Raw genomic sequence first — 17459 nt, forward strand, 5'->3', positions numbered from 1 at the left:
TCAAACTACGTCCTAGCTGCTAATCCTTCCGCATGTTTACTTATATTAGCTATTTTCTCCGATTTCACGCACAGAAAATAAGATTTTCCGTATTTTTTATCCGTCGGCGGGATAGCTCGTATTTTCGTAATTTAGACGTCGCTGCTTCTTGTATTCTGGAGAGAAAGCAAACAAAAAAAGCGAAAAAAAATAGAGGTGGATTTGTGGTGAAAATATTTATTTGCTCATTCAATTAATCTTGTAAATTTTTATTTATTGTGTAAACAAAAAACAATTCAAACAAGCCTTTTAGAAATCCCAAGTCCAGACTCTGCAAATATCTCGATTTTTATTCACGCGATTTTAATATCAATCATCGATTTTCGTATTTACCTGATTTAAAAGTTGCGCATTGCAATTCTTATTTACGCTTTTTAAATATCGTACATTATGACTCGTATTTACGAGATTTAAAAATCTAATATCGTGTTTTGTATTTTTGCATTTTTAAAATCGCGATTTTATTATCAAACATCGATTTTCGTATTTACCTGATTTAAAAGTTGAACGTTGCGATTCTTATTCAGGCCATTTAAATATTGTACATTGCGATTCTTATTTACGAGATTTAAAAAACCAATATCGCGATTTGTATTTACGAGCTTTTAAAACCCTATGTAGCTACGCGAGCTTAAAATCCAATGTCGTGATTCGTTTTTGCGGTTGTAATATCGCGCGATTTTAAAATTATGCATCTTGATCTAAAAATTACGCATCATGATTTGTATTTTCGCATTTTTTAAGTTCGATGTAGAGTTTCATATTCACGTGATTTAAAAGCCTCATTCGGGATTTATAATCACATGTATTACAAGTTTAAACAAAAATTTGACAAAAAAAGTGCGATTTTTATACATATATATCTATATATATTCTTGGATTTCCTCTTTTTTACTCTCTGACTACTCTCATCCCTGACTTGAATATAAAACTCGATATTCGATTTTAAAAAATGTAAACTGCATTATAGAATTTTTAAATTGAGTATATACAAATCATGATGCATAATTTTTAGATCGCGTGAATGCGAATCCCAATGTCTTATTTTAAAATCACGTATAAATACAAAAATCAATGTTTGATATTATAACCGCATGAACAAGTCACGACATTGGATTTTAAACTCGCGTCAATATGAATTGCTACATAGATTTTTTAAAAACGTGTAAATATAAATTGTGATATTGGACTTTTAAATCTCGTAAATAAGAATAAAAATGTTAGTAAATTCCGGGCTTGTAAAAGGCTCGTTTGAATTACAAAAAGACAAACTATCTGGCGGACGAGTAAAAATGCGGAAAATCTTGTCTTCTGTGTGTAAAAGCGGAGAAAATAGCTAAAATAAATAAAAATGTGGAAGGAGCTATGTAGTTTGAATTTTCTATTTAAATTTGAAAATCGGAAATAAATATAATTATTTTATTTCAATGGCTGAATTTTTCGAAAAAATAGAATATATATTAAAAAAAAGACTGAAATTCGAGAGGCAAAAGTAAAAAAAGTGGAAAAATCTCATCCCTGTATATATATCTGAGAAGTAAAGGCAGCCAGTGCACAGTGCTGACCATATTGCCACACTTTTATTAATTGTATTATGGAAAATTTATCTTTTGTTAGATTATTATCAATATTTTTGTCCCAAATTATTTAATTTCTGAATGTCTTTTTTCACTATTCTTCATGTAATAATTATATAGTTAAAAAATATGTTTTCTAACAGTAACGACATTTAGCCTAGAAACAAGATATTACACAATATTGATTTTTCAAAAAAGTAGCCAAATGATATTCAGATAAAACACAAGCATCAAGTGTAAATTTACAGTTTAATTGAATACCAGTAAATATGTACAACATAAATGATTGAAAGTGGAAAATAATCTAAATGATCAGTGTTATATGTTAAGTACATTAACTATTGTAAGATATTACGAATTTGTGCACACTAGTGCAGTGAATACTTAGCAATTAACACCTACATTATTAAAATTTTATAAATAGCCATATATAAGCATTGCAAACAATTTTGAAATTGTAACACAGCTAAAGCAAGTTTTAATAAATTAAATAAAATGGAAGACCTTTTTAAAATAATTTTTAATGTATATTAACATAATATAAGATATAATGGTAGTAATTAATTCTTAGTATTTTCTTTACATTAGAAAAATATAGGTTTTCTCAATATTTCTTCAAATTTTACATATTTTTTTAATAGGTCAAATTGCTAAATCCAGTTATCAAGTTCTTTAATTAATTCAATTCTGCCAAATTAAAAATTAGTTTGCTATCAAAACCTTTGCACAGCAAAATCAGTAACACAAATAATAATTTAAAAAAATCTTGACTTCATAATCTACAGCCAAATAACAATGCTCCTGTTTAATTTGACTATCCGTCTTAAAAAGACGTGGAATCATTAAGTGTTTAATTAAAAAGTTTCAATGAATAAAAGTAATGTATGCTTCTATAAAATAGGGTTGTAAGCACTTGGATTAAATCAGTGTACAAAATCATCTAAACTGAAATGAATTTATTAGCAATTAATCAAGGGTGATGATGATTTCTTATTCGAAATAAAAAAGCTAACTTAATAAAATTATAAAATAAACAAAGATATAAAAAGTTAGTTTAAGAGATAAATCTGTTGCGTCTATGTTTATAGATTTATTGAAAAAAAAATTCAAGGTAAAAATTGTAAATACAACAATTTGCCAAGCTTGGTAATGATTTATTAGGATACAATCCTGTAGTACAGTTGGTCCCTTTATTTTATACATCTTAATCTTTGTTTATCATTAACATAAATACCTTTTGAAAAGCTTGGATTTTTTATTTATTTACTCAACATTGTTAAAAGTCATAATAAACACGTATTGCAGAAAAATGTTTATTAATTTTACTCAATTTAAACTGTTAGCTCATAAAAAAAATTGTGTTTCATGGATTGCTTATTTAAATGTAAATTATAATGCTGAAAAATATTTCTTTAATAAAATTATGGTACATAAATTAAAAATAAATTGTTTTTGAAAGGTAATAAACACCACCCCTCATTAATTCATTATACTTATACCAATTTGAGCAATAAATCATAGACAGGGTGCGTAGCCAAATCTTTGAATCAAAAATAAGCACTTTTTAAAAAATTTTCAAGCACTCAAAAAATTCATATTTAATCAATGATATTATTGAAAAACAAAAACTTTTTATAAACAGTTTTAGCGTTAAAAAAAAACCCAAAAAGAAACGGCCGGAAATCGAAACAATCAGTACTTTCCCACATCACCGAGTGAATTCAACTTGACCCTGAACTCAGAACAAAAGTACCCTTACCCCCTACGTCAAAAAAAGTGTTAAGAAGTAAAATAAAATAAACAAGAACAAAATTAAAATAAATTAAAAAGAAAAACATTTCATAAGGATCTGATATTCTCTATTCGAATTGGAGCACTCGGGCGCATGCGCAAGTCATAACGTGGGTACGACATGCAGTCCGCGTGAATGATTATGTAGCAAACTCCCAATTTTTCGTGAAATGCATGGGATCCACCAGATATCACTGAAGGGAGAAAAGAATTATTCGGAAATAAAAAGCACTTTTTAAAAACGCCAGCTGAAAAAAGCACCTTTAAAAGCTTTTAAAAACGAAATCCCGAAAAAAGCACCTTTAAGTACTTTTTACAAACGCTACGCACCCTGATAGATATATTGTTAATTTTTGTTGAGAAACTTAGTTTAATATATTAATTATATCAATAAAATGTATGAATGTATCATAACAATTAGAACTGGATTTTGCATATTCATACAGTGATGAAATCATTTGAAATTTAAGTTTCAAAAAGATTTCATCCAGAATTTTTTTTGTCTGTTACAACTTTTCAAACTGGAATTTAACAATCTATTTTTAGATTGTCAGAAGCCAAAGCAGCAAAATATATATATATTTTTTAGTATATTTACAACTTTCTTACAAATAACAGTGACAGCATAAATTTTAAAAAATATTTTTATAGATATTGTAGTGATTTATTTAAAAGTTTCACAAATAATGAAATAAAACACACAAAAATATATTGCCCCAATTTATAATTTGCACAAACACAAATAAAACGTCAATTAGATAGGTTAAAATCATTAAAAATTTAGTTTTAAGTACACATATTTTTTGAAATAAAGAAAATAATAAGAAAGAATTGTAATGTACAAAAATTTATAATCAAAATTCTGAAGTGCTAACTTAATGAGTGTACGGACAATATGTAACAAAGCTAACAGAAATAAATTAAATATATATACACATTTCGCTAATCTATTATTTTAAATTGAAATAAATAAAATGCTAAATTATAAAAATAACTTATATTTGATAAATAAAAAACTGAGCATAATTTCAATTATTTGAAAACTAACTATTAAAATATGAAGCTAGTGTCTAGTTAAATTTACCAATTACCAAGTTGCACAAGTTTTCTTTTAATTATCCATACATATGTTATATTATGGGTGCATGCCACATTGAAAATTATCTTTATGTTATAAACAATAGCATTTGAATAGTTTTAAAATTTACTTTTTTAAAAGTGCAACTTCGACTGTGTCCACTGTTACAATCACTTATATTTAAAGAGGAGTGTAATTATAAAATGATATACTATACATATATTTTTTTAAAAACTTCTATTTCTGGTAAGCAATTTTTTATATGTATTTGGACTTAAAAAATCGGCACGTATATTGACATCATTTTGAAAATACATGTGCTATGGACCAAAAATTTGTGCACATGCTTTTTAAATGAAGTTTTGAAAATGTTGGCTCATGATATGTTCGTGTAATATCAAAAACACATTTTCAAACAATAAAATTTGTTTTATTTTTAAAAAGGGATGAAAATTATCTGGATCTCAGAAATACTATTCTTAGAGTTGAAACGTTTCTTTTTCCACATAAATATGAGAAGTTATTCCCCCCCCCCCTCCATCTGAACAGGAAAAATTTCTAAATTTTCCCAACTTCTAACAGAAGTAAAAAAATAATTTATACAGTGATGTTATTTCAATAATTATTAAACAAAAAGTGCACACAATTTAGTTAAAAAAAATTTTTTTTTCATGGTTTAAGCTTTAAGTTTCTTTTTTATCAAATTAAAAAAAGTGTTTCTGATGTACTTGAACGAATTGGCAACATTTCAAAAATGGACATAATTTAAAATGCATGTTCACGAACTTTCTTAGTAGAGTATTTAAATTGCAAAGCTTTACCTTTAAACTCTGGAAGAAAATAAATGATTATAACGATAACTAATTAACTAAACACTGAAACATTTAACGAATATATCAGGTTCAAATATTATTTTAACATGACCTATAGTTTGAAAAGGCAATTAAAAAAAGTATTTTATATTAACTGCAACATTTTTATAAGTCTATTTTTAAAATAAATAAATTTTGTGTTAATATATATATTACACAACATATACAAAATTTATAATTGTAAGGTCCATTTGATGTGTTTTTATGTTGAGGTAAAGTTTTAAGAAAAAAAAAATCTAGCAAAATACTTATTTCCTTTCTGCTAAACAGAAGCTTTGCTTTAAAAAACTAGAGGGTCTTAAAAAAGTAATCAAATGATACATAAACAAAATCAAAATCCTCAGAATGATCCAGGCTTAAATATATAAAACATGAAAATTGCTTAACAGTTTGTTGCTTCACAGAAACCACATTTATTTAGAGGAGGAAACTTTATTTAAAATAGAAGCTTGGCTTAATTATACTTCCAGTTTATCACTGATATCACCAACTCTGAAATAAAATTTTCCGAAAAAACATAGACTCTTGTAAACTGCTCATTGACTTCAAACTGCACAAAGCATTTTTTCCTTCCTTTTGCACTTCTCATTAAGTTAGACAAGGGACAAAAATCTTTTTGTGCTTTTGTACAGCAGGTAACACAAGTGCTAGAATCCCACTGGGATCGTCACTTTTTTGCTATGTTTTGTGAGTTTTTAATTGGCAACTAGTTCTACATAGCTAGCGGGATATAATCCAACCCTGCCATCTTTCCGACCCTTGCACCAGCCTTGCTCATCCTCATCTTCCAGTTTTTCAAAAACTTCACCTGTGAAAAGTGACAAAAATAAATTGCAAAGAAATGCATATTCTTCAACTGATATCCTCAATTTGTTATATATTTACTTTTTAGACATTTTTATTCATCATATAAATTTTATATTTTTTACACTAAAGTTTAGAAACAAAATTACCTGATTTATTACATTTTATTACGCAATAGAATTTTATTCGAAGACGTACAGATTTGTAATATGCAAGTAAATACAACATAAAAACAATATTTTGTGCAAGAAGGTAAAAAATTTATAAACTCACAATATAGCTTGTTTTTATAGTCACATCAGTCATATAGCCATCATCGAATCTTGGGATTAAAAACCAAAATTTAAACAAAAAGCTTGATATTTATAAAACCAGCCAACTTAATCGCATTGGTGAAATGCAAAAACGATTATAACTAAGATTTTTTTGAATAAATAAAAAAGTATTTTGTTCATATTTTAATCTTTTGATTAATAAATCTAAGAATTTTTCTTTTGCGTGCGTGCCAAAAATTAGTCTTCTGACCTTGGGGAAAATCCTGTTTCTTCTTTAAATGAAATATTTGTAATAACAATTTCAATTTTAGAAGTAAAATCGTGCCTGTTAAGTAAATATGTTCATAACCAATACTTTTCTAATAAAAAATGATAATTAAAATTGAATTGTTACCATTTTTAAATGACAATTCATCAGCTTCAGCGCCTTCATAATCATACAGAGCTCTTACTGGTACTCCAGGTTCTCCATTATCAACTAAAGCATCATTAGAACTTTCTTCCCAATCTTCTTGATCATCATCAAATGGATTTTGTTCTTGTTTCCCATTTCTAAACACATTAAAATTACAGTTAAAACAAAATTTATTCTTAAGTTAAATTCAATATCAATATATAAGGAAAAGCAGAATTTTTATATTATGTAATTAACTGAAAAGCCATCATTAATTGTTTTGCCACATTTACTGAATAGCAACAGCTAAAAATTTAACTATGTACAAAAATTAAAACTTTATTAATTTGAAGAACATATTACAAAAAGCGAATACAATCTTTTTATAAATAAATGTGGATGCGTAAAAACTTAACTGCTCTTTTATCCTTGATATTAAAGATTAATTTAGTAGCTTAAAAATGTACTCAAGCCATTTTTCAAAACATGAGAATTCAAATTAATGAATGGCAAAATACAAAAAAAGTGATTTATTATTTTTTGTGCATAAACAAAATTATATTATCAGCCTAGCTTTATAAGTAGTATTAACATAATTTGGCTGTTACAGTTCAGCTAATGATAATACAAACTTTATTGTACTATTTTAACCCTTTAACGATCGGTTAATTTTCAAAAAAATTATCATAAAAGTGCCTATTTTTTTATACACGTATTTGATTAGTGCTGACATCTAGTTTAAAATAAACTAACTATCTACAATTACCTTAAAAATATTCTGGTACTGAAATCTGGTGTGTAAAATGAGAAATAAAATGTTTTCCGAGCAAAAGAAATGAATTAGTTTTATTCTTATTGGCGCGTTACTACTGATCACTCCCACAGGAATATCACAGGAGAGAGAAATAGAAGGCGAAACCTCACCCTTTCATTTTCACGGGAGCGAGAAGGTAAAGTAGTCAAAAATCTGTTTCGAATGTGAACACTTCTGAAGAACAACTATTTAAAAGAGGTGTAATTTTTTTTCAAATCTTTACATGAAACTAAATTTAAATAAAAGGTCTTAATTTCAGGGGTAGCAGCTAAGTTTTTTAAAATTTTAGGGTAATTTTAGGAACTTTTTTCAAAAAATTTTAGGTAAATTTTAGGGGTAATATATGATTTTACTAGGATAAAAACAAATCACACGGTAGTTTATTACATAACAGAAGATTATTATAATTCATCCATACATATCATAAATAATTGCAGGCCATAAAATAAAGCTCTCAAATTTATGAAGTCAAGGATGAAAGCTCCAAAGTGTAAAAATGTAATTTCAACTTTACATATTACCTATCAAAAATTAAGTGCATAATTCAGGAACAGGCAAAAGTGAGAATAAATCAGGAGAAAAAATAAATTAACACCAACTTGGAATAATTAAATATACTTCATTAAATTGAAAACAATTCGTAAATTAAAATGCAACGCCAAATAAAAAATTAAGGAATATTTGACTAAAACTTTACGAACTTAAAATTATTATAAGCGATATTTCAAATCAGCAATTTATATTAGAAGTTAGAGAAAGCAAATTAATTATGATCATTTTGCTAATATATTCTTGATGTGATTTGTGAGATTCTTTTACTGCCCTCAATAGTGTTGTGGTGATCTTCAACACTCCTCCTTATTATCGAATGGTATCTTTGATTAGTCTAAGAGACATAATAGTATTCTCATCGTGACTCACATTAAGCATTGCTTTATTTATCGAAAAACCTCTCTCAGGATCAGAATTCCCATGTGGAAAAATTAAAACAATTTTAATTAATGTAGTTATATTCTTATATTTTAGATTATTGCTTTTCTATTTATATATAGCCTATAACTCTAATTTTTTAGGAACATCAACAAAATTTTATTAGATTTTTAGGAATTTTAGGGTTTGCACATAGTTTTAGGAATTTTAGGAGGAATGCGACCCCTGTAATTTGCAAATCAATGCATGAAAGATAAACTGAATTAATTGAAGCTTAAAATGCATAACAGTTATAGCGTATATTAGCAAACAAACAATCAAACACAAACCAAACATGAAAAATAAATTGAATAATTAACAATATTTTTGCAAGGCTAGCAAAGTAAAGCAAAAACAAACATTTAGAAAGTACAAAAACAGTTATTCTTTATATCACTACTTTTCTAGTAATCAAGACTAGATAAACATTCATTAAAGACTAGAATGAAGCATTCAATAACAGGCATAGCATGCTATAATGCAAATAGCAGAAAATCTAAAAAATAGAAAATCCATTAATTACGTCTCTTTCTCCTCAAATGCTTCATTTTNCTGAGTTCAAATATGCCGTATTTCATAAGATATTAATGTTATTATTAAATTCTGGTGAGATTGAAGTAAAAATATGTTTTAGTTATTTAGAGATTTATTGTTGAAAAAGCTGACAGGGTTGCTAGATTTTGAATAACTCGCTTTTTTGGCAGTCTTGATTTGGCCTCTTTCCATTTGTTTATTATTGTTTGTTCTTGTTGCAAGCTGTGCACCATCTTACGTTAGTGTTAGCATATTGTTCGAGGAGCAAGATTAAATTTATACATTAAAATTCAGGTTTAAATTTGAAAGTTGGCATATATTATTGACAAGGTAAGAAGTGTTTTATAACAATTATATTTTTCATATGTTAGGTTTACACATTTATTATTGATCAAACCACATGTTACTACTACTTAACGCTACTATTCCACAATTAATGCTAAAATTATACTATACCCTTTATGATTTGAACATTAACGAAATGATATAAGCTTATTGTTTTTTCATTTCGTCGTTGTGAGCCAAATGGCTTTGAAATACACCCGAAACAGTAACCCGGAAGTATAAGCGGCATACAGCTTGCAGCGCTCCTTAGTGTCGAAAACACCATCCATAGTTTTCTGCTATAATGATTATGCGACATTGTTACATAACAACAAGTTTTTGGGCAAGTTTTTCTCACGTTTCCTTTCTTTTTGAAGGTGTCGTTGACCTTGTCATCAAAATCGACCTTGATGCATGCTAAATTTTATAGGTACGCTCTTGTTTTCAGTCACCTGCATGCACCCTTCTTAGTGACGTAGGCTGATGAATATTGGAGCAGGAATGACTGTTTTTTCCTTGAACTAGTCACTACTTTTGATGAGAGTATAGGCTCTTGACGAGCGAGGCAATGTAAAATTAGGCAATTTTTTAAAAGATTGTTCACATCTGCTCATTAGTGGATATTTGAGTTAAAAATATGAAGTAGGTAGCAATACCTTACCTTGCATTATAGATCGAACAGTGTGTGACGACTATCACACGTTCAAGAATTGCTTTTCTTTGCTAAGTTGCGTCTTTTAGAATAAGATGTCTATCAATAATGGCGGACATTCTTGTGATGCCATTGGCAGATCCTTCCTGTTACTGTGATTTAGTTTTATGGGACTTGTTTGTTAGCTTCGGTTGAATAATGGTTCGAGATATAAGAAAAAAGTGAATGAACCCTCAAGTTAACTTTCATAAATATTTCAAAGTAAAACTTGTGACAAAGATTAAAGTTCATATGGATTTGGGAACCTGAGTTAAGATAGATGCTATGGTCCGAGTAGTGTTGAGCTAAACTCAAAGCAAAAATGCCAGCATTGCTGTTCTAAGTGTGAGAGATGGGGTAAGATAAATAAATACTACAGGATAAAGGGATTGTTTATTTTGTTATTTTCATTCCCTCTTTAACAACCATGTACAACAGTTAAAATGAACAAAATTTAATCAATACTTAATTAATATCTTAGAATATTTTTTGTTTAGTTTTCTTCAGTTAAATGTATTCTATTGAATTTAGTTTCCAAATTTTAAATTAAGTAGTAACTATCCTTAAACCTTTCTTTTCTTCATAATAACTGTAAAAAAAGTACCAAAAAAAGTTAGAATTTTAAATTTGGTAACTAGGTTTAATAGAACATTTCAGCGAAGGGGCAAAACATTTATAACTAGTTTGATAAATAAGAAAATTTCACTAAAGTTAACATAAGTTCATAACATTCTAAATTAAAATGGAAGATGCAGAATCTTTTCCTTGTTTGAAAAGGACTTAGACATTTATTAATCCATTGAACTTCTTAATCATTACAATAATCTAAACTTTTAATGCAATGTTTTGGAATACCTGCTTTATATAGTCGAGGGTAGTTGTTTGCAAGTTTATTAGCAATTTGCTAATTTGTGTAAAGCAGAAAATCAATGTTTTGTAAAAATTTAGAAGAGATTTATGTTTAAAGAAAGTCATGCTTAGATGTTAAGTTTCAATTTTAAATAATTTATTTAGAATATTTATATAAATTTAAACACTTTAACTCCCCCCCCCTTTGTTTTTGCTATTAGTTTGCCTATACTAGATTAGGTAACAATACTAATTTAAATAAATGTTAGCAAATAACTTTTTACTTTATCCTAGAAAAAACTTGGTCTGTTTATATTACATACACAGACCAACTATTTGCCTTTTCTATATTGATTGCCACAGGCAAAAAATGGTGACTAATGAAACTCAAAATTTTATTAACAGAGCTACTTAGAATTTTATTAAAAAAGCCATTAGAAGTTAGCTACTTTTTATAGCATATTTTTTTCCAGTTTACTATTGAAATTGAATGCTAAGAATATTTTTGCTTTAAATAGGAATTTGAAATGTAAGTCCGAGTGGAGGTTACGATTTAATAATTAAAGAGATTAAAAATGTATAAAAAATCTACCACTTATTACATTTTTAGTTACATGTAGCATCCCTGCAATATAAATTTTTTTACATCAATAGTTCATTGAAAATATTAATTTGGAATTCATACTCACAAGTTGATTCCTGAATTTCGGTTTGAAGATGGCTTGTTTTTGTCCATACGCATTTTGGTCGCTGGTCCATCAGTTCCCCGTTTTTCCTTTTTAGAACCATTTTGAGTTTCAGTAGAATATTCCTACATCACAAATTAAGTTAACTTTTGCTATTATAAGTTGCATACACACAATATTCATAAAATTAAAATGAATAAAAGGAAATAACATTGAAAAATTGTTCCCATTTTTCCTTTTTAGAACCATTTTGAGTTTCAGTAGAATATTCCTAGATTACAAATTAAGTTAACTTTTGCTATTATAAGTTGCATACACATAATTTGTAAAATTAGAATGAATAAAAGAAAATAGCACTTAGTAGTCAATTTACATGAAAATAAAATATAGCTAAGTTTTTAAGGGCTTTTTCTCCTACTTTTAATTTAAAAAAATTCCTAGCGGAATTTGTATTAAGTAATTTCAATATTAGATTAATAATAATCTGAATTTTTTATAGCAATCATAATTTGGATAAGTACAAACCAGAATTGCAATGAAAAACCTATTGCATTATTAGCATTTTTTATCAGAATAAAAACTTTGATTTTATTTTTGAAATATTAATTCTTTTAGATTATAAATGTATTGAGAAAATACTATTAAATGCTCTAGTAGAATGATAACAAATTCTATTTTTCAACTTTGATTTAATGTTTTTCTTACAACCCACTAACAATAACTCTAACTGTGCTAAACTATTGTGTGGAAAGTAATTAAATAAAATAGGCAATTATGAAGATTTTACTTCAGCAATAAAATTATTACCAACATTGAAATAAAATAAGTTATGCCCATGATATTTTATATTTAATGGGAAGCATACCAATAAAAAGTGCCCTTTAAAGTAAGAGGTTGGGAAAAATAATAATTCAAGCAAGGCATCGTTATTCCCTTAAGTCCAAGGTCAAATAGTTAATTATATTTACTATATTACATTTATAATTACTTAAGTATTTCGCACGAAATGAAAAAATTTTTGATTTGATAATCAAAGTAAAACTAAAGGATTCTATACTATGTTTTAAGCTACAATAAGTGAAATTTTGTTAAAATTAAGGAACAGCAAGCTATTTTCTGATATAGATGTACAAAAATGCTTTTATACAATTGTTTAAGGATTTACTTTCACATCAGTATACATCTTAATCTTAAAAATACACATTTTTCGAAGTTAAAAATATATTTATATTTAATTAATAATAAATTAAATATATATTTCAACTTGGGACGTACACTGAAAGTAAATAAATAAAAGTTCAAAAATAACGTTAAAAAATATTTGAAAAGTGAAATCATAATATGGTTGCAACATCAACCATTGAAAAACTGTGCTAAAAATAATCAAATTTAGTGTTTAAGAATACTAAGCTCAAGAAAGTTTGGAAATTAAATTCAACTTAACTTTATTTAATTATTAAAAAAAAAACTAGGGCTAATTAAAGATTTAAAATAGAGATATAATCATAAAATATTGATATTTCATGGAATGCTGGTATTTCCTCTTTGCCCAATTTACATTACTATTGGATTTCAATGAACAATGTTACCCAAATAGAAAAAAAAATATTTAAAAATTTTTTTCAGCAACTAATTAATTAAATAAAATAAATAATTATGAATTTCATAACATACAATAAAAACAATACTGTAATCAATAATTATTGGATATTATCTAACTCAAGGCACATTGTAAGATTATGTTTCATACATCTTTATTGCGATCTTTAAAAAATACCAATATCATCCAAATCAAAATTATATTTTTTCATCATAAATTCTTTTTGAGTAATTGCGTCTCTTGATTTTTTTGGGAAGGGCAATAAAATTCAATGTAATGTTTTCCGTATTTCTAATAGGTCTAAATTTTTTGCCATTTAACACATACATTTTCTTTAAAAAACTTAGAAAAATAATATGTATCAAAGTTTATTAATGGTTATATTGAGAAAATGTTTGAAAAGAATCTTATGAACTTAAAACAAAAAGGTAACTGGGTTTTTTTCCTACTTCTCATGAAAATATCAAACAATGACAATAGAATTAATAACATAAAAAATGAACATATAGATAGCACATGAGCAACAATTAAAAGAGTCTACACTGTTTAACATAGTTTGTATTTTGCGATAGAAAAGAAGAAAAGTGTAAGACAAGAACACTCCACCATACAAAAACAAATTCACAAAAATTACTACATAAAATAAATTTTAAATTCTATTTTTGAAGTATGCTGAGTTTTTTTTTAAAATTCATAACAAAAAATTTTCCATTTACATTTGTTCACACCTAAAAAAATTACAGTTTAGGTTCTATGGAGTTTAAACACATTATAGATGTTTTCAGAAATTAAAAATATAAAAAATAGAGCAAATATTGCAAGCAAATTTTGTTGATTATTGTATATGCCTTAGTTTTTACAAAAATAGAGGCACACAAGTCCCAAAACAATGAAAATATTGCAGACTTGGGCAAACAAGATCTTCAGAGAGATTTACAAAATTTGTTGTTTGATACATTTTTTTAACGTAGAAAAATTTAGAAATTTGTTATGAGTAAGCTCTACAGCATTTCCAAATGAAGTTGTTTGACTCACAGTGTGATGATGCACATATTTCAAACTTCTTTCTTTATATTTCAAAGATTAAAATTGATTCAACAACATTTATACATGAAAAGAATGAAATTTAATTTCAGACACTAAAAATATTTGAGCGTTTTTTTAAAGATTAGTTTATGTTTATGAATAATTTTTTTCATTTTCTTTTTGAAGAAAATTAAATTTGTCCAACATAAACTTTAAATAATTAAAAACTGGAACATTAATTATGACTAGTATGAGTATTAAGATAAATTCTGAATTGATAAGAGTAAGTATATTAATAGATTGTTTTAATGTATTTTTTGCTAAAATAATTTATAAATAATCTGATAGTTAGATAAAATGTATCTTTNATGAATAAAAGAAAATAGCACTTAGTAGTCAATTTACATGAAAATAAAATAGAGTTAAGTTTTTAAGGGCTTTTTCTTCTACTTTTAATTTAAAAAAATTCTCAGAGGAATTTGTATTAAGTAATTTCAATCTTAGATTAATAATAATCTGAATTTTTTATAGCACTCATAATTTGTATAAGTACAAACCAGAATTGCAATGAAAAATCTATTGCATTACTAGCATTTTTTATTAGAATAAAAACTTTGATTTTATTTTTGAAATATTAATTCTTTTAGATTATAAATGTATTGTGAAAATACTATTTTTCAACTTGGATTTAATGTTTTTCTTACAACCCACTAACAATAATTCTAACTGTGCCAAACTTTTGTGAGGAAAATAATTAAATAAAATAGCCAATTATGGAGATTTTACTTTAGCAATAAAATTATTACCAACATTGAAATAAAATAGTTTATGCCCATGGTATTTGACATTTAATGGGAAGCATACCAATTAAAAGTGCCCTTTAAAGTAAGAGGTTGGGAAAAATAATAATTCAAGCAAAGCATAGTTATCCCCTTAAGTCTGAGGTCAAATAGTTAATCAAATTCACTATATTACATTTATAATTACTTAAGTATTTCACGTGAAATGAAAAAAATTTTGATTTGATAATCAAAGTAAAATTAAAGGATTCTATACTATGTTTCAAGCAACAATAAGTGTAATTTCGTTAAAATTAAGGAATAGCAAGCTATTTTCTGATATACATAATCTGATATAGATATACAAAAATGCTTCTATACAATTGTTTAAGGATTTACTTTGACATCAGTATACATCTTAAGCTTAAAAATACATATTTAAGTTAAAAATATATTTATATTTAAATAATAATAAATTAAATATATATTTCGACTTGGGACATAATACTGTAATCAATAATTATTGGATATTATCTTATTCAAGGCATATTGTAAGATTAGATTTCATACATCTTTATTGTGATCATTATATTAACATCACTCAAATCTATTTTATATTTTTTCTTCATAAATTCTTTTTGAATATCTTGTTGTAGTTAATTTACGTCGCACTAGAGCTGCACAATGGGCTATTGGCGACGGTCTGGGAAATATCCTGGAGGATGATCCGCTGCAGAGGGGATTGAGTATCTTGATTTAGCTTTTTTGAGAAGGGTAATAAAATTCAATAATATGCTACACAAGGAAATGTTTCTGTAGTTCTAATAGGTCAAAATTTTTGCCATTAAACACATATTTTTTCTTCAAAAAACTTAAAAGGTAACTGGGGCTTTTTCCTGCTTTTCATGAAAATATCAAACAATGACAATAGAATTAATAACATAAAAAATTAACATAAAGATAGCACATGAGCAACAATTAAAAAGAGTCTACACTGTTTAACATAGTTTGTATTTTGCGATAGAAAAGAAGAAACGTGTAAGACAAGAAATGCAATTGAAACACTCCACCATACAAAAACAAATTCACATAAATATTTTTTTTGAAGTATACAGCTGAGTTTTTTCAAATTCTTTACAAAAAAAATTTCCATTTACATTTTGTTAACACCTAAAAAAATTATAGTTTTGGTTCCATGGAGTTAATACTATCTATAAGTATAATAGTTGTTTAAATACAATATAGATGTTTTTGAAAATTAAAAATATAAAAAATGGAGCGAATATCGCAAGTAAATTTTGTTGATTATTGTATATGCCTTAGTTTTTACAAAAATAGAGGCACACAAGTCCCAAAGCAATGAAAATATTGCAGTTTTGGACAACACACAAACTTGGGCAAACAAGATCCTCAGAGAAATTTGCAAAATTCATTGTTTGATATATAGATATTTTTAAACACAGAAAAATTTAGAAATCTGTTTTGAGTTAGCTCTACAGCATTTCTACATGAAATTGTTTGACTGACAGTGTGATGATGTGCATATTTCAAGTATTAAACTTCTTTCTTTATATTTCAAAGATTAAAATTGAGTTAATAACATTTATACATGAAAAGAATGAAATTTAATTTGGCAGCACAAATATTTGAGCGTTTTTTTTTTAAATAGATTATTTGTATTTCTGAATCTTTTTTTCCATTTTCTTTCTGAAGAAAATTAAAATTTGTTAAATATAAAACTTTAAATGATAAAAAACTGGAACATTAATTATGACAAGTATGAGTATTACAGGGATGAAAGTACCAGTTCGCAAAAAAAGCTGAATTGTACATAAACGCAATCAAACATTATGAAATTAATAAATGTATGGAGCTTTAAAAAAAGCTGAATTCAGAGTAAAAGCTGAAAACTTTCATGTCTGGTATTAAGATTGACTTGAAGATAAATACTGAATTGATAATAGTAAGTGTATTACTAGATTGTTTAAATGCATTTATAGTTAAAATAATTTATTAAGAAATTTATAAATAATCTGATAGTTAGATAAAAAGTTTGATCTAATGGATAAAAGAAATAAAAATTCAATATTTGACTTTTAATAAAGCTAAACAAAATAAATTCTCACATTTTTACAAAAACTCTATAGAATCTTTTTTTTTTTTTAATCTAACAATATTCAAAAATTTTATTGCATTACTAATAGAAATGCACAAAAAACATTAATTTTCTTAAAAATAACCAACATTAAGTAGAATAATAATTTAACATTATTCATAAAAATTGCTCAACGAGTTTCATCATTTGATTCCTGAAGAAATTTTGGCACCCAATTATTAACATATAAATAGAATCTAAA

The 17459-nt window shown here is 26.3% G+C and overlaps 1 protein-coding gene across 7 annotated transcripts in view; it reads right to left on the reverse strand.

Annotated features, from left to right (window-relative positions):
- Positions 1–4049: 4049 nt before the first annotated feature.
- The window catches only part of LOC107454101 (protein kinase C and casein kinase substrate in neurons protein 1), a 64642-nt gene continuing 51232 nt past the window's right edge, over positions 4050–17459 (reverse strand). For 5 of the 7 annotated variants that reach the window (XM_043039955.2, XM_043039956.2, XM_071182615.1 and 2 more), the window contains 3 exons: positions 11701–11822; positions 6831–6988; positions 5174–6165 (listed from right to left, as the gene is read on the reverse strand). In XM_043039955.2, coding sequence (XP_042895889.1) covers positions 6053–6165; positions 6831–6988; positions 11701–11822 — 393 coding nt within the window. In that variant the 3' untranslated portion in view covers positions 5174–6052. Of the gene's footprint in view, positions 6166–6830; positions 6989–9136; positions 9166–11657; positions 11823–17459 lie in introns of all 7 variants that reach the window. The other 2 variants (XR_011637055.1, XM_071182617.1) reach the window with 2 other exon arrangements.

This window comes from Parasteatoda tepidariorum, chromosome 6 (assembly GCF_043381705.1).
Source record: "Parasteatoda tepidariorum isolate YZ-2023 chromosome 6, CAS_Ptep_4.0, whole genome shotgun sequence".
Taxonomy (NCBI): Eukaryota; Metazoa; Arthropoda; class Arachnida; order Araneae; family Theridiidae; genus Parasteatoda; species Parasteatoda tepidariorum.